The sequence below is a fragment of the Ipomoea triloba genome, chromosome 12 (genome assembly GCF_003576645.1).
Source record: "Ipomoea triloba cultivar NCNSP0323 chromosome 12, ASM357664v1".
NCBI lineage: Eukaryota > Viridiplantae > Streptophyta > Magnoliopsida > Solanales > Convolvulaceae > Ipomoea > Ipomoea triloba.
The window spans coordinates 2,568,837-2,587,867 of record NC_044927.1 but is presented as its reverse complement, the minus strand read 5'-3'; the positions used below and the strand labels follow the sequence as shown (position 1 = coordinate 2,587,867).

Below are 19,031 nucleotides of genomic sequence, written 5' to 3'. Positions count from 1 at the left end.
AAAAAAAAAAAAAAAAAAAAACCTTTGACTCTACCTTTGGCAATTTTTAGTTTTTTTTTAATAAAAAAATTGATTAATGATTTTTAATATAAAAATTAATAATTTATGCTAATATTGGTATATGACATTGTTTTTGTAATTTTTTTTGGTTTAAACCAGTCCTATAAACTTTGGCTACAGCATATCAAGCTCATCATCCATAATTAAGTAGCAGATCGATGCCACCAAGGTGTTAATCAAAAGTTTCCAATTCTTATTGCCAATACGTACTCTTTCGCCCAAATTCAATGTATATGATCTTTCTACTGTGATTAATCTCTCTTGTATGATTTACATCCTATTACACATGAGTGATGTTTATTTAGTGTATACCCACCCTCATGTAGTGATTGTGGTACCCTCGTCATTTAAAAAAATCCTTTAAATATTGTTTCTGCTACTTTTAAATTGGCAAAATAAATAAATAAATAAAAACATTCTCTTGAATCCCAAGTTATCTAAAGAAAAACACAAATTTGAATTTCCACTTTCCTTAACCAACACTGCAATAGCCTTCAATTCAAAGGGAAGAAATCAAATAAAGATAAAATAAGGGGGCAGATATCTTGTTTTGTTATGTTGAACTCCATTTCTTTTAATTTGTAATTGTAAATTACATGTATTTTAGATAACACAAATCAATTTCATACCAACTATTTTTCTTAATTTCTGTGTGGAACTATGAGATACTCTATTTAATTCTGTCTTCATCGGGATAATATGACTAGAAATATATATACCCTTTATACGTATCGAATGATTAATTATATGTAAATTTAGTTACAATTTAAACACCAATGGATGGAACCAAGTGCACAACACAGTACAATCATGGTGGAAACATATATAGGTGTGGGTAGATAGGGAGAAATTGTTTTAGGCCACTTTCCATGTCTGCACACACTACTATACACTACTCATCATTAAAGCAACTCATCAAATTTGATCACATCTCACTCTTCCATTCATCTTCTTCAATTCCTTTAATTTCTTCACCTAATGGCCTCCCACCATTTTCATTGCTCCATATATATTTGTTCTTTCCACTCTCAATCTTCAAGCAAAGTTTAATCAACCACAAGAATATATATCTTCTTGTATTTCATAAGTCATAATCGGATATTCCTGTTGTTTGTAAAGGGAGATTAAAGACTTATAAAAAAGTGACAAGCCTGAAGATGTGAAATCGTGATCTAATTTTTGTTCCATTATTTTCTGTATTTTTTTATTGTATTTTACAAATATTACAGAATATATACACTCTCAAACTTTCTCTTTTCTCCACCTCAAACCGAATGCTCTTAGTCCAAGAAAGATGAACCCTGTCTAAGGTGGCCTCGACCTAGCATATATAGGTCGGCCCAGCAACTTTAGCCCATAATGTACAAGTCTTGGTCCATATAAAGTTAGGGATGCCTAGAGGACTAGAAGAATTGGAGATTCTCGTTCAAACCATTGATTTAAATTAGACATTAATTAATTAATAATAACAATAATAATAATAATAATAATAATAATAATAATAATAATAAGGAAAAAGTGTCAAATAGGCTCCTGAACTTTACACCAAACGTCAATTAGATTCTTAAACTTTTAAAAGTGCAATTAAACCCTCAAACATGTTATTTTTGGTCAAATAAATTAAATTTACCAGTACAAAATCGCCAAAAAACGTCACCTACAAGTTACTGTATTTAATTCTATCTCCAATTATTTAACATAATTAATTTAGAAGTCAAAATTAACTCCTGAAGAATAGTTAGTACATCCTAACCATTCTAATGTACTATATATAAACTATAATTCATGTAGTAAAGAGGACATAAACAAACTATCACTTGCCTTAAGCCTAAACCACTTGTAACCAATTCAATATTTGTCACTATCCCTTTACTTTAGTCCATATATCCTCCCTCACTTTATACAAAGTAGCTCAACTAGTCATTCTAAACACAAGTATTACGTATACAAAATAGCCAATATATTATATATTCCGTATAGCGCATTCCAAACTTTTTATATTATTCAATCAAATTAAACGTGCAAAATTTAATTCAATTATTCCAGTAATAAAAAAAATCAAATCGGAAATTAAATTGATCAAAATAAACGAAGTTGATTAATTTCATTCGAATTAATTCAACTAGTAGCATGACCGGAAAAGTAATTAAAGCCATAATTTGAGATGCCGCGACCAATTCGCCGACCAAACCCTCATCGGGAATTTCAAGGTTTTAGAAACTCCAAGTGACAACCTGTCTCATCGTATTATCTGTTCATCAATCCCAAAGATCTGAATTTTGGCATGCTAATATTCCCTTTTGACGTCACTCCCTTTTTATTTTTTATTCTTTTGTGACGTTAACTTCCCACGTTATTCTACTACCTGACATCCCTGCCACTGCCAGATATTCACCTTTAAATAAATCAATTTTACCATTTAGTAATAAATTATTAAAATGGAACTGTCTCAATTAAATTAGTTGATTTGATAATCATAAAGTTTTAAGTTGGATTTTTAATTGAAGCGGTATATTAATGTTAATTTTTTTGGGCTGGTTTGAGAGTTTACCTCATGTACATCTTTAAATAATGATTGTGAGTTTTTCTCGTCACTAACAAAAAAAAATTGTTAAAATTTAAATATAACTATTACAAGACATAAATATTACGAATATCAGTCGTTGGGCTAAACGTGAACGAAATTTATGTGATTAGCTTAATTTCTTGCTTTTATACTTCTTTTGCGACAGTAAAAGAAAAAAGAAAAAGTCAAAATTTCATCATTTTTTTTGCCTAGATCTCTCCTAACCTCTAACTACTCTCTTAATTATTTATATTAATATCATATCAAAATTTATTTTATTTTTTAAATAAATCATTTTATATTGCCATAGAATCTGGTTAGAGATTAGAGAACATATATAAGTATCATTTGCTCAGTAACTGGCGAATTGCTGCCAAAACCTCTATGCTAAAGCTGACCCCACAGACCAACTCTTTATGTTGTTTCGTTTTGAAATGATAAAGTTTTTTTTTAAAAAAAAAATTCTTTTTTCAATTTTTTGGCATTAAATTATGCAAACATTTCAACAACGTGCAATTATGCATGCTTTAATTATTACTGTCCACGTGTACTTTTTTTCATTTAAATAAAGACAAATTTAAAAATTAAGAGACAGTTTATAAAAGCATCCCAATAATTGTTTTTTCTTGGTTTTTGTCTGTCAAAAAAAAAATGATTTTTTGTTAGCGTGGAAGATGGTTTTTTCATAATTTTTTTACTTTTACAAATTTTAATTTTTAGTGGGTCTCACTTATAATATTAAAGGCAGCAAAGTTCTCCTCTTTCCCTGCGTGTGACTGGCGCAGCATGCCCAGCCAGGCGCGTGGCTACCTATTTATTTTTAAAAAAAAAGTCGTGTCAGGCTCTTTTTGTTTTTATTTTTTCTTTTTTTCCTCACCTTCTCGCTCCTACACGGCACATAAAAACCCACAAAAAACCTACACTATTAATGATGTTCTAACACCAAAAATTATTGTATTTATTACTAAAACTAGTTACCAAATTCGTATTGCATGAATAGCCTAATATCCAATATGTATTTTTAAATTAGTGTTTTAGAATTTATCAAAATATCGTTCTGTATCCTGGCGTATAGCAATGCAAGATTATCAATTTTTTTTATAAAAATAAATATTTCAAGAATGCATAAACATGAACTGTGCAGAAATGTTGGATTAACTGGTGCAATAACAGTTTTAGATTGAAGCAACCTCACTGATAGTACCTAAGCATAGTTTTTGCAATACAAAACTCTATCCACTTCCGTCATAAATGAATTCTTGATTTTAATTTTTATCTAGTCCCTGCTTTCCTGTAATTTTAGTGTCTTGGCGCACGGCTCACCACCTTAAAAAACATAACCAAATCTTCCTTCCCCAAAAGACCTTTTTTTTTTTTGGTAAATTACCAAAAAGACATTGATAATAAGCATAGTTTCTCATTTGTGTTAAATATATACTGTAAATTACAGGTAAATTAGGTGTTTCATCACTGCCCAATGCGTGATTCTAATTAATTAACCAAAGCTCATGTTAAATTTTATATTGTATTTTTTAATACACTCTAACATATTCATAGTATATGTTTAATAATTATGTCAATTTTGATTAGAACGAGGTTCGAACCTAAAACCTTCATTATGAAAATCAATGAGTAAGTTAAGGAATAATAACTAGTTAATGGTATGTTCTGTTACCAAAGTTTACACTTACGGAATGCATGAGGTATTCAGAAAAAGTAATTGATATAATAGAAGATAAACTTATGAAAATAAAAAAAAAATACTAAAATCAAAATAATATGAACTACTCATTTTAACACATAATTACACCATCATCTTTTAGTTCTAGTTATATGCGTAAATTTAGTGATTCTTATTAGATTTGTAGATGTAAAACTTGGTGTGGATAAGTATTTTTTATTTGTATTATTTAATATTTTTACATACAATAATGAAATTTTTTTGTAGTTGATAATATATATGGATAATGAAATTTATTTTACCGGATAACGTGCTTACTTGCGTAGGTCCAGGAAAGTTTTTGGCATTGGATTGTGAACCGAAAAACCTGAACGACTTTTACAGCTTGCAATAGTTAACGGTGCTGGGACTCTTCTGTCACATTTTGGTCATAATACGAAACAGATCCATTAACTGCATTAAGTCCCTTGTTTTATGAAGAATGTTGATTTGGCCCCTCCTTTTTTTTTATTTATGACTCTGTTTGGCAGAGCTTATTTAGGAGCTTATAGCTTATTTTAAGCTACTAATAAGCTATAAGCTCTGTTTGGTAATGTTCTCAAAATAAGCTACTAGCTTAAAATAAGAGCTTATTTTGAAACGCTACTTGGGGTAGCTTTTCAAAAATAAGCTAGTAGCTTTTTAACTTTTTTCCATCTTTATCCTTATTATTTTAAATAAATGACATCCTTTACCCCTCTCAATTAAAACTCTTTTGACATTTTCTTTTCATTATGTTTGATAGTAATTTTAGTTTGACATTTGTGTTTGAACATTAATTTTTATATGAACTTAATCTTATGAATTATAAATATTTTTTTTACTTTATATATTTTCAAATATATGTTCTTACTTTATATTTTATTTAAATATATTGATTTCATTATTTTATATTTTAATATATAAACAAACCTATTTAAATTTAAAATTATTTAAATCTTCCTTTTTAGTCTTTTTATATTTATCAGTTTATCAAAAAGCTAATTTTACCAAACACTTTTAAGCATAACAACTAGCTTAACAGCTCTTCAGATTTCAGCTTCGAGCTTATAGCTTTTCAGTTTTCAGCTACTTTTCAGCTTTCAGCTACCTTTTCAGCTAGGTTTGCCAAACATAGCCTATATATATATTTTTTTATCACTGATTCATGCCTAATGTTTTCAGATATGTGCAATCAATCTATGTTGTCACCTTCTATTTAATTCATCCAATTAACCTACTTGTGTGACTGTGACCTAAATTTATTTACATATGATTAAAAATAACTATCTTTCAATTCTTAAAATGGAAATGCTGAGATTCTAATTGTGGAACCTGTTGTTTTATATTGAATTGTTAAGATTCTAGTTTCAAAACCTATAATTTTATATTGAACGGTTGAGTTGAAATGCTGAGGTTGTAGTTTTGAAACAAATTGATGTGGTTCTAGTTTTGGAAACTATTGTTTTGAAATAAATAGCTGAGATTTTTGTTTTAGAACTTGTTGTTTTCAAAATATCGGAATATTGCGGTTTTAGTTTTGAAAGCTGTTGTTTTGAAACAAATGTATGAGGTTCTTGTTTGAAACCTATTGTTTTGAAATAAGCGGTTGAGGTTTTTGTTTTAGAAACTGTTGGTTTGAATTAAATGGTTGAGGTTCTAGTTTTGGAACCCACTGTTTTGAAACAAACAGTTGAGATTACGTTCTTGTTTTGGATACCTTTTGTTTTGAAATAAACTATTGAAATTTTTGTTTTAGAGCCGGTTGTTTTGAATCAGAAAGTTGCGATTCTTCGGAATCTATTATTTTGAATTTTTATTTCAAAATTGAACCCTTTAGTTTAACATTGTTTTAATAATATCTCAAAAGTAGAAGAATATTTTACTAGAATTTGGTCTTTATTATTCTAATTAAAAGTTGAGGGGTCATAATAGCAGTTTTCAAAACATATGGGGCTAAATCAACAATTTTAGCTTTCCTAACATGTAATGATAACGCCAAAAGGCCCAAAAGTTCCGCCTATCTTCCATTCCCTTTCTGACACTCTCTCTACTTTCCCTCTCGAATTTATGCCTTCAAAAGCCCATTGATTTTTGTCTCTTAGATGGATTCTCTCTCCGATTCCTTCTTAATTTAGTATTCCTAACAATCTGTACGTATATATATATAATCTCTCCACCTTCGTTTGTTGTTCTGTGCTCCATCTCTACAGTCTACAACCGCTTCAAGTTATGGAGGCCGACGGTTTTCCGGCGCCGAAGGACGGTATGCTACTGAGGCTAAGGTGTTCGGTTAAGAATTACGATTGGGGCCGCATCGGCCGGGAATCCGGTGTGGCGCGTCTGTACTCGCGCAACACCGGCGAGGAGGTTCAGGAGGATACGCCCTACGCTGAATTGTGGATGGGGACGCACGAGTCCGGCCCGGCCTACGTCGTCGGAGCTTCACGTGGAAGCGCCGCGAATGGACTCGTCAATGGCGGCGGGAGAGAGAAATACTCGCTGACTTTGAAGGACTGGATTCAACGTAACCCTACTGTGCTTGGCGATAAGGTCGTTAAGACTTGGGGCGCTGATCTTCCGTTCCTCTTCAAGGTCAGTTCTCAAGGCTTATCTAATTTTCAAATTAAGTAGTTTATTATTATATTTTTAAATCACTTTTAAGAAAAAATTAAATTGTATTAAATAATAATAATAATAATAATAATAATTATTATTATTATTATTATTATTATTATTTTCTGCAAATTTCTAGGTGGCTTAAAATACAGTATATAGTAATAATTATCTACAGTTTTTGCTATGATTTCTAAAAAAATGATTACTATAATTGAGATCTGTGTACTTTGGTTAGCTAGAGCTCTGTAATCCATAATTAGTGAGTTATTGTCTTTGGTGTTTGTTTTAGGTGCTCTCTGTTGCGAAAGCTTTGTCGATTCAGGCTCATCCGGATAAGGATTTGGCTGCTCGACTGCACAAGGAGCAGCCGGAAGTGTACAAGGATGGCAATCACAAGCCTGAGATGGCTTTAGCGCTGACAGATTTTGAAGCTTTATGTGGATTCGTTAGTTTTGAGGTAACTTATTACCTTCAATTTTCATGGCTTCTGCGCTCTCTTCATGTTTTTATGTGTTTTGAATCGGCATTTAGTTGTAATAGAAGGTTTCTTGCTGAGTTGATTTTGCGTGATAGATTGTGAGCAGGATTTCTTCACCTTTTATATATCATTTAATGAAAGATTTCCTATAAATGTTGATATGATTCTAGCAAAAATTACTTTGATTATAAGAAGTGAATGAATGAACTTAAGTAGTTAAAAGGATTTGAGGGTGATTTCTAAGTACATTGAAATTTTTTATATTCCAGGAACTCAAACTTGCTGTCCAAACTGTGCCTGAGATTGGAGAAGTGGTTGGCAGTGCACATGTGGATCAGGTTTTACATGTGAATGAGGATGAAGTGGATGAGAATGCAAAACCAATTCTTAAGTCCTTATTTACAAAGCTTATGTCAGCTAGCAAAGATGTGATTTCCCAGGTTCTATCCAAATTGATAAGCCGGCTGAATATTAAAAATGAGGTAACTTGAACTCTTCCCTTTTTATTATATGTATCCATGTTCAAATCTTGCTTGAAATGCTTTACATTGTCATTCTGTGGATTCAACCCTGGTTGTCCATCCCTTTACGTAACAACTGAATTATTTGTGGTGATTATAACACACTCTCGGTTATTTATTTCCTTGATTGGGAACAGGGGTATCTATGTGCATTATGCAGATTAAGTTTTGCTGTCGTACCTGTGGTTACCATGTTTTGATTTGTGTAGTTGTCACTTCTGATACTTTTTTATTTCAAAAGGCGTGGGGATCTTATTTTGGCATGTTATGGCATTATGCCATAACATGCCAATACTCGAGCATGCTAGATACATCTTTTAGTGAGATATGATCTTGATTTTTCCCCTCGACGGGTTACTATTTAAATTTATACCTTTTCTGTAGCCATTCTTCTCGAGTATAGTTCTAATTATGCTGTTATATTACAGGCTAGGGAACTGACTGACAAAGAGAAGCTAGTGTTGAGACTTGAAAAGCAATATCCAGGTGATGTTGGTGTAATAGCAGCATTCTTGTTTAACTATGTGAAACTTAGTCCTGGCGAAGCATTGTACTTGGGGGCAAACGAGCCTCATGCATATCTGTTTGGCGAGTGCATTGAATGCATGGCAACCTCGGACAACGTTGTGCGTGCTGGACTTACACCAAAGAACCGCGATGTCGAGACTCTTTGCTCTATGCTCACATACAAACAGGTAACGATCAGTCGATCACACACTGAAATAGGCTCTGCAAATAAATTGAATCACATGGAGGGATGGGATTATAAGCACTTCATATAATATGTTTGCCCCAGAACTACTTGGAAGATCAGATTAACTGAATATATGCTTTGATTGTTCTGGTCTGGGCATTTCTTGATACAGGCTTTCCCTGAAATCCTTAAAGGCGAGGCTTTGGACCCATATACAAAGCGATACAGTCCCCCCTTCGACGAATTTGAGGTAGACCAGTGCATTCTTCCTCAAGCAGCAACAACAGCTTTCCCGGCAGCTCCAGGTGCGTCCATTTTTGTGATCACGGCAGGAGAGGGAACTATGAGCACCACATCATCAAACGAGGCGGTTGCTGAAGGCGACGTTCTGTTTGCACCTGCAAACACAGGTATCGCGGTCTCAACCACATCGGGGCTAAGTTTGTTCAGAGCTGGAGTAAAAACGTGTGTTTAATCTGTGAATTTCATATAAGTTATATGGTGGGGGGGGGGGGTTCATGTAATATACAAGTATACTACAACATCAAGTACATTTCCCAGTTTTGTATAGTCAATTATAGTAAGAGTTATGAATAAGGGTGTCGATTCCAGAATGTTTTCGTTATCGTTATAGCAATGTAAGTTAAAGAACAGTAGCTCTGTTGGACCCAGCTCCAGCCATTGTTGTTGTTATCCAAAATATGAAATAAAGCATAAATTATTTCTCTTTTCAGAATTATGAATGAGGATTTTATTTTAGTTTTGTGCGCTATCCTTGTCATGTTAAGGGTGAATTTAGACTACCAGATACAAGTTGCAGAAATAAACAAATTGGAACAGGTGTAGCTTTTATGATAACAGTGAACTATATTATTTTGAGTATCCTTACAATCTTACATCAATTACATGGTTGCACCTCCAATGAGGATTTATTCCAGTTTCAATCAAATAATATGTAAATAAATACAGTAAATGTTTGATTTCATCTCTTGTTTCAGTTTCTATCTTCTTTCCTCTCCCAAGAAAATAGATTGAGCAGAGAAGGCAAAAAGAGAAGTGGTTATCGCGCACTATGATCGTCAAGCCAAGAAATCATGTCCCGAAAAACTTGGTGGATCATCTCGTCTGGCTCACCCTCGAGCAGACAATGGCATGCCTCCTCGTAAAGGTTCAGCTTCTTGTCCCGACTGCTTGCCTTCTCATACAACGCTTTGCTCACCGATGGATCTGTCACTATATCGTTCTCTCCATGCAAGATTAATAGCGGTAAAGACACCTGCAAATCGTAATACAACCCGTTATATATAGCAAAAAATGCTCATTGGACTTTGGCCAAGAAGCGTTATTTAGGAAGGATTGCTCCATTTTTTACTTCTCCTCGCATTAAATAACCAAGCAGAAAACGAAGAATAGCAGAATGCTGCACGGGATTCACTTTGTAGTTAACAGTCAAGATTGGTGAAACGAGAAATAAGTGGAACACTTGACACACCTGTTCTAGTGATTCTTCGATCTCTTTGGTAGTCCTCAGTAATTCCAGGGCAGTCTTTAAACGCGGTTTATGCTTATAAGCAATGATGTTATAGACAGCCTGCATGATTGTGTCCTTTAGTTAACTCTTCAATAAACCAAGCTTTCCACTTTGAATATGCAAAATAATATCAATGTTGCTTAAGAAATTATCAAAATATAGTGAGTTTCCGCCTTCATCCTCTGCTATACCACGAAAATTTTGGCATTCGATTATGGAAAACTGATCTTTTGGCGAAAAGGAAGCACACATACCTGTTGCCTCTTCTTTGCTTCTCTAAAGGCCAAATCGGCCAAATCCTTTTGGGGAACTAGCTTCCGTTTTGGAAGGAATTTCGCCATGCCAATTAGAACTTGTGTTAACAACCACGGTGGAACCAAGTCGTCGTCAATCTGTTGGCAGTAAGTTAGTCATCACTCATCAACCATATGCATACAAATATACAACCAAAACATGGGCTCGAAGTAGGAAAGGCGATTGATCGTACTTTACACATAGGAGCAGAAAGAATAGCGCCAGTCCAAGCATCGGGTTGCTTCAGGTGAACCTTCAGAGCTAGGGCTCCGCCCATCGATTCTCCATAAAGGAAACTTGGCAGACCACGTAATTCTGGATTTTCTGTAACGAGCATTTAGTTTATGTTATGTTATGTCACTATATTTCTCCAGCAGTAGTCAAGAAAAAACCAAAACTTCTGCAATCTGATGAGCGGGGGGTTTCAGACTTATAGGTTGTACCTTTAATTTTCGAGCAATGCTCGATGAAATCATCAACTAGGTTGTCAAAACATGGTATATAGCCATGAAGACCTTCTGAAAGACCGAATCCAGGAAGATCCATGGCGAAAACTCCATATCCAGAAGTAGCCAACTTCCGGGCAATGCCTGCAAGGGATTGGCAAATTTTTAGCTTTCAAATTCCCCGAAAACTGAATTATAACAGACACTGCTTCCAAGGCTTCCAGAGTGTACATGCCTTCGAAGAAAAACGTGCAAGTATCTCCATAACCATGACAAAAGCATATCACCGCTTTGGGGGAACTCATCTCTGGAAGCCAACTTTTGCAGAAAACCTCCAGTCCTCGAGAATTCACCTCATATGACTGCCAAAAGATAACGAATAATCAGCTTCATGTATATGTTGTACCAACAAGTTTACTGCTAAAAATACACCTTTTATTTTTAGTCCTTTGCTAGGAGAAGTAAGATAAGAAAAACGTAAAATTGCCTCCCGTAGAGGACTTTGAGATCACGTCTTTACCTCCTCGATCTTTAACCCAGCAGTAGTCATCTGCAGAAACAGAAGAGAAACGAATTAAGAGAATTAAAGAGTTCCGTAGCTTCATTTTGAAGCAAAGTACAAGCAAAACAACCATTCTTTTAGCCGTTTTAGGTACACTGTTTGCAACATTACAACAGCACAATGATTGAATTTACGACAATTGAATAAGCTAATAAGCATCGATTGTTAAAAACACTAAAGCAAGTAACCTTAAACCTTGCAAGGTTAAAGCATTAAGGAAACATTGATGAATGTGATGCTGAAAAAGCAAAGTTCACCTACCAGTTGCTTTCATTAAAAGGGCATCTGAATAATTGAGTGCCCATCCATCATCATTCTTTGTACTAACAAAAGTTGAAGGCTTTAAGTTTAAGCATAGTTTCTTTCCACATTCAAAACTGCAGTACTATTGCATTGCCTTATTTTAAATAGAAACATTATTTCATCCCTCTGCTATTATCTGTCCACTCTTACCTTTCAATTAATTAATAAATTCATATGTAGTGACTCTACCGTACACAAAACTGACAACACTACACCAGAACCAAGTTGGTTAGGTTGTTGATTTGGTAACTACGCACTTGCAAGTTTGACTCCTAGCAGGAGGAGCCTATTGGCTTTCTTGATTTGGACAGGTTAACTATGGATAACCTAAGTTTGTTTAACTCATTGCGATCTTTTCCCAGCTAGAATCAAGAGGCAAGATTTACGCAGACTATTTACGCAGACTCTTGGATAGTGACTGCAGGTTTCCTTGTAACTCAAAAAATTGATTACACTACAACTACATTAAATGCAATAAATGACCTTAAAAACATAATTCCCATGGCAATCTCTTCAAAGTACAATTGGTTTTTCACAAGAACAAAGACACCTTGTTTTGGTGACTACAGGAGGGTCACAACTCGATCCTCCCACCCGAGTCGACAGGATTATGGAGGAGTAAATCATGGTGACTTAGTGGCTTATTAAGGAAGGATCACTGCCTGGGTGCCAACTTGCAACAATATCCAAACCCACAAAACATCGTACACAGAAACGGAAGGAATTCTAAGTTTCTAACCACCTTGAACAAAACATGGCAATCAGCCCACAGGGAAGGCAATAAAAATCCAATCTTTGACAGAGACTCATAAGCTCAACTACTCTTCTGTTTTTTCCAAACACATGAAAATTGAAGATTGAGAGGAAAAGAAAAACGGCAGTTTGTAAAAATATATACCTTGAACAACATATGATCGATTGAGAGCTGAACATCCTTAAAAGCTTCGCGGGCGCGACGTCTGGCGTCCACAAAATCCATATCCGCATCCACCAGCGTCCGCACCTCCTCGCTAACACCCGGGAATCTATGTGCCTTCTCCATAACGCCTCTCTTAACTCCTCGCACAACAGAACAGATAAAAGCCTCCTACAAATCTTGAAATTCTATTCGGCTTTTTATAGTGTAAAAATGGAATCTTTCTCAGCTCCCATAATTTATTACCTATAAACGCGGGGAAAGTAAAAGAGGAAATAAAAAAATCTTAAAAGTCTAAATATTTAATTTTATCCTCTTTAACTTTTTTCATTTTGACTTTATATCCTCTTTACTTTATAGTCTTTCATTATAAGTTAGCGAAATTAGCCAATTCATATACACCGCATGATTAATAAAGCTAGAGATATAATGTTACACGTATAAAATACAATGCTTAGCTTGTAGACAGCATATATATAAAAGTTTTCTAATTGCAGGGTATGAATTTTGTTTTGTTGTAAGTAATAGTGTACACGGATTTGAAAATTTTTAGGCCAGTTAAAACACATCTTACAATTTACCTTTATCATCTGTCTAAGTGGTAATGAATTCTTAAATTTGAAATTTAAACTTTATGAAAAGTTATAATTTTATTATTCTAGCTATAACAATAATTTGATCGATCGGTCATGATTAATTAATAAAATAACCTTAATTGCACCGAAAAAAATATAAATTTTCGATACTAAATAGGAAATAAGTTTATAGGGTAAATTAAACAAAATATTCCTTCCAAGAAAATTGTTCTAACTTCCTAATTTAAAGCACCAAACATACAAATCATATATATAAGAGAGAGAAAATATAAATTATACCGCTCTTTGTCCACAAACAATTTACATTCACATCTACCGGCATCCTCCACTTCTTGATATGGCACAAAAAGTGTGTACGTAGGAACTTTTAAAATACCAGTAAATCTACATTTATCGTTGCGCCAAAAAATAAAATGATAGAGTGTCCATTAAATTGATTTGCTTAATATAATCAAACTAAATTAATCAATTTGGATTATTTTTTTAACTTTTAATAATAATAAAAAGTTATTTTTAAAATTTATTTTTTAATTTTCAAATAGACCCTAAATATGCTACTTTGATGTTAGGGATTCCTAATTGCAACTCTATATTAATTAAAAACAAAAATTATTATCATTTTATAACTTAATAATTAAAAACAAAACCTTTTTCTTTCAAAAAAAAAAAACAAAAACTTTTTATTACGAGTATTTTTTTTTCCGTGCGTCAAGTGACGTGTAATTTACTTTTCTATGGGTCAATGCAAGAATGGGGTCAGTAGTCAATAGTCAATCAAAGGCACAGAAGTGAACATTCCTTTTTCTAGAAGGCTAGAAAATGAAGCTGCCTGCCAACTCTGAATTCAATAATTAATACGATGACTTTTCAATGTTTTGCCTGTCTTTGTCTTTTTAAATTTCATTCCATTACTCTATCTCCAAAATGTCAAAAACCAAAATACGGAGTAACACTTTGTTTCAATTCCGACTATTATATTGCAACATATTACCAAACTTGTTGTTTGTACGAAAATTAATATATTAATTTAGTACATGTTTTATCGTGTTGGCATATGTTGTTTCATTAAATATTGGAAAAAGTGTCAAATAGGCCACTGAACTTATCGCTTTTGTGCAATTGGGCCATTGAATTTAAAAAGTGTGCAAGTCAACCATCAAACAAGCAAAATTTGTGCAATTGGACTATTTTTACAAAAATTTTCTGGTAAAATCCAATTATATTACTAACATATATGTATTAAGAGTGACATTTTCTTCTACCATACTAGTTGGGAGTCAATATTGAAATGTTTTTAATTCAAATTGAATTAAAATTTTTTGTAAAAATAGTCCAATTGCACAAATTTTGCTTGTTTGATGGTTGAATTGCACACTTTTTAAGTTCAATGGCCCAATTGCACAAAAGCAACAAGTTCAGTGGCCTATTTGACACTTTTTCCTTAAATATTATATTAATTTAAATATAATTAATTTGTAAGTTATGTGGAGCTATTTTGGGAGCAAAGAGTAAATATGTGGTGTGCTGGTAGAAGATGCTAAAATCTCTCAATAAGATGTGACTAACATGAATTTCCTCAAAATACATTACATGTGGCATGCGTGAAGTACGTAATTAGCAAAGCTAAAAAGGTGGTAAAAATGATGTTGTCTAAACCATGGTTACAGTAAGTAAGCGTTAGGTGCTAGTCGGGCGGTAGACTAGCGCTTAGGCGGGACACTTATAGGAATAAAGGCTAAATAAGACATCGAATTACTTATAAAATTGTAACTGATTCATCCAATTTAAAAACTACAATGGACTCTCTTAACAATCTAGAATCGTGTAATACAACCTAAAGAGATATGTAATACGTGTCGTTAGCTGACGTAACATAACCTTTAAAAAAACGGTTCTAAATATATTTTAATTAAAAAACAATTCTTTGTCTCTAGGTCGGGAACAATGAAAGGTTTTTCGCCTCTGGTAGGAGATAAAGAATATTTCTTTGTCCCCAGGTTGGAAGAAAAGACCAATGCCTTTTGTTTCCAGCTAGAGATGAAGATGGGAGGGTTGGTGTTATTTTATTTTATTTTATTTTTTAAAATTATTAAAATATATTTAACAAATAAATTTTTAGAAAATGTTATCACCATGTCAGGTAAGTACTATATATTATTTTAGATTTAATTGTACAAACGTGAATTATTGAGGGTTTCAATTATAATTTTGTAGTTGAATGATTCATTTGTAATTTTGCGTATAAGTCATTGAGATTTTTTTTTTTAAATAACAAATCTGAATAAAAGAAATACGGAGTAATTGATTACCAAATGTGGACTTCAACAAACTAAATTTAATAAGTACCATAGTCGGAGTCTCGGACCAACACATGGGCCACATGGCCCACATACAAAAAAAAGAAGGATAAACATAATCCAAAGTCTGCCTACGCAAGTTATCAATCATTATTGTGTGGACTATACTATCAAATAATGTACATTCAATGTAAAAATAATGTACATTCAATATAAAAATAATATACATTATATTCAGGGGATGTACATTATTTGTGTACTGAATGTACATTATTTTTATAGTATAAAAATAATGTACATTCAGTACAAAAATAATGTACATTTTATTATGGTCCACACAGCGGTGTGGACCATGGTCCACACAATAAATTGCCGCAAGTTATTGTGTGGGTCATGATTCACATAGCTGTATCATGGATATACGAAACATTTTTAATATATTAAAAAGTATATTATTTGTATATTGAATGCATTTTCAATACTCAAATAATATATTTTCAAAAAATGTACTTTACGTATACAAATAAATGAAATAATGTACTTTTAGTATATTAAAAATATAATTTTTATTTATGGTACACACAGTTGGTGGATCATGGTTCATGTAACATGATTGGTGTTGTGTGGATCAAAATAAAAAGTACATTTTTTTGAAAGAAAAGTGTACATTTTTAATATACTAAAAGTACATTATACAATGTACTTTCCCTAAATATAATGTACATTTTTAATATAGTTAATGTACATTATTTGTGTATTAAAGAAAATACTACTTGGACTCTCAAATTCTACTCCCTACTTTTACTCCTTCACACAAAAGTTTGATATATATTAACACTTTCCTTGGGACCAACAGAATGAAAATAACATATCATATCTTGTCACATCAGGAAATAGAAGTGAAAGAGCTCTCTTCAAAAAAAAAAAAAAAAAGAAGTGAAAGAGCAAAAGATGAAAGTCCATACAGTAAAATTTGTGCATTAATTATACATTATTTGATAATATGATCCACATAATTATGTGAATCATGGTCTACACAATAATGATCGGGCGGACTACGTACAAAAGTTTTAAGTACAAAAAACTCTTTTTCTCTTTTGGGTTTTACTGTTCTAAAGTTGGGCTTCTAAAATTTACTAGCCCAATTGAAACTTAAATTGTTTCAAGAATTAGAATTCAATAACAAACAATTACTTGAAATTTGTGTCTGATAAATTCAAAGAAAAAAAAAAGAAGAAGCAAAAAGTGAGTTAAGAAAGGTCAAGGGTTGAATCTCATTCTTTTTTTAAGCCTTTTTTATATTAATATTGAGATATATAATTTATATTGTGTTTTTATTCTTATCAAATTAATTATGCTTCATATTTTGTTAATAAATATCTTTTTATAAAATTTTTATGTGTTTTGATTTTTTCGTTAGTATCTAACAATATTTATTACTATATTTCTAAGTATTTCATTTTTATTTTTCAAACTATACCCTACTTCTATTGCTTTCATCTTTCGCCCGCACTTATATTTTTTAGATTTCCTCCTAACGAAGAGAATGAAATTTGAATAAAAAAAGAAGAAGGAAAGATTGAAGTAAATGTGCTTTATGTGTTGTATATGTAAAGAAAATGCTTTCGAGTCAAGGTTTAGTTATCAGAAAATACTACATGGACTTTGCATTTCTTATTTTTAACTTTTATTCCCTCTCACAAATTTTTCATGTATACATTTTTTGAGACTCACGTAATAAAAATATTTGATTCTTATTTATTATATCATAGAGTAAAATGAATGAGAAGAATTTGAGAATACACCTAATTATGGAGGCAAGAGAAACAAAGATAGATGACATTGATACCAAATTCCCAATAATAGTAGGAGAGACAAAGACAGTTCAAAACCTTAAATGACACCTAAAAAAGCATCGGTTTGGGAGTGACATGGGACACGTGGACACACTAAACACTGCCATAGTCCCATGCAGCCTTAGCCGCCCCCTCCCCCACATCAACGTGACTTAAATCAGAGCCTTACTTTTGTTTTTTTGAATAAATATTTTTCTTATTCCTAACAGTTTTAATTATTTATATTTTATAATTTACGAAATTATTGTAATAATGTGCCAACTGCATCACCTACATAGTCGTAATTCCTACTAACACTTACCTCACTCACTCATCCACTTCTCCCTTGTTGATGTTATTTGATGAAACTTTTATCATAAATTGCGTATGGATAATAAATAGTCTCATTTAATTTTTTTTCGAAATATAATCTCATTTATTTAAACAATTAATTATTGACAATACATAATTTACACGATTATATATATTTAAATTTCTTGTTTACGCAACCTCGCAACCTAAGTCAAGTTTGATATATAAAAATAGTTTTTGTCAATGTGAGTGGTTGAGTTAGTAATTATTATTTTAATTCATTTAAAATGACTTTTTTTTTAATCGTGTTATTAACCATCACTTTTAGTAAAAGAAAATTATAAATGTATCCCGTCACATGTTAATTTTCACAAAAAAAAAATAAAAAAATAAAGACAAGTAAATAAATATAAAAGTGATTTTTTTAATCAAACAATTCCATCAAAAACATGTATGAAAAAAAGGTCCAATGATAATGGAAAGTCTGAATTAAACCACTTAAATGCCCTTGATAAATTGGAGTTCTATGAAATTAGGATTAGTCTGGAGAGTATAGACAGTAATATTTTCACCTTTACTATCTCTTCGAAATCCAAATGTCTCCCCCCTTTGCTTTGGAATATGAAACGTGTTTGAGAGGTCCCTTTCATATGGGATATGAAACCTCTTGGACCTACGTACTTAATTTCATTTGGAATATGAAAGGTCCCTTTCATATGGGATATATGAAACCCCCTATTGGAACTTTGGTTTTAATTTCTTTTCTTCACTTTGCTGCCAAAATGGAGCTAGAATGATGATTAAGAAAATATTGAAGAAATAATGGTTTGCTTTCTCCACTTACATATATACCGCCAAGGTAAGTACGGCTCTGCTTACTTCACTCTTTCCTATGAAACCCTTAGCTTCAATTCCTCAGCATATATATATAATAATATGCAACCCGCTGGCTTATTCCTTAATTTCTCCGATCACCACAAAACAAATCTCTGACACCGTAAAATTAGTAGAGGCTGAGATCGAAACGAATTCTCCATGGAAATGGCGGGTGTGATCTGTGTGGAGGACTATGAGGTGGCCGGGCTGGTGATATTGGCGCAGGATATGGTAGAGTTCGCCGGTGAGATGGAAACCCACGTCGACGGCGATGGGAAGGAGTGGCCGGGGGCGTGGGAGTTTGAGAGAGATGAACACTTTTTTCAGTGGATTTGGTACTGCCCAGATGTCTAGATTTAATTATAATAAGCTATATTTGATCTGGTAACAATCAGAGATAGATCGATCTCTGAAATTTTAATGTTT

The 19,031-nt window shown here is 32.6% G+C and overlaps 2 protein-coding genes across 2 annotated transcripts; one reads left to right on the top strand and one right to left on the bottom strand.

Moving 5' to 3' along the window:
- The first annotated feature begins 6,349 nt into the window (after positions 1–6,349).
- Positions 6,350–9,373, top strand: LOC116000460 (mannose-6-phosphate isomerase 1-like). The gene is made up of 5 exons (XM_031240550.1): positions 6,350–6,920; positions 7,234–7,401; positions 7,692–7,904; positions 8,372–8,638; positions 8,810–9,373. The coding sequence occupies exons 1-5, from the start codon at positions 6,558–6,560 to the stop codon at positions 9,110–9,112; spliced, it is 1,314 nt and encodes a 437-aa protein (XP_031096410.1). The 5' UTR covers positions 6,350–6,557; the 3' UTR covers positions 9,113–9,373.
- A 111-nt stretch (positions 9,374–9,484) lies between these two features.
- LOC115997938 (caffeoylshikimate esterase) lies at positions 9,485–12,882 on the bottom strand. Its single transcript, XM_031237360.1, has 8 exons — positions 12,672–12,882; positions 11,429–11,458; positions 11,144–11,270; positions 10,906–11,052; positions 10,656–10,786; positions 10,423–10,560; positions 10,130–10,228; positions 9,485–9,913 (listed from the first exon to the last, which is right to left on the bottom strand). The coding sequence occupies exons 1-8, from the start codon at positions 12,813–12,815 to the stop codon at positions 9,698–9,700; spliced, it is 1,032 nt and encodes a 343-aa protein (XP_031093220.1). The 5' UTR covers positions 12,816–12,882; the 3' UTR covers positions 9,485–9,697.
- Between the last annotated feature and the right edge of the window lie 6,149 nt (positions 12,883–19,031).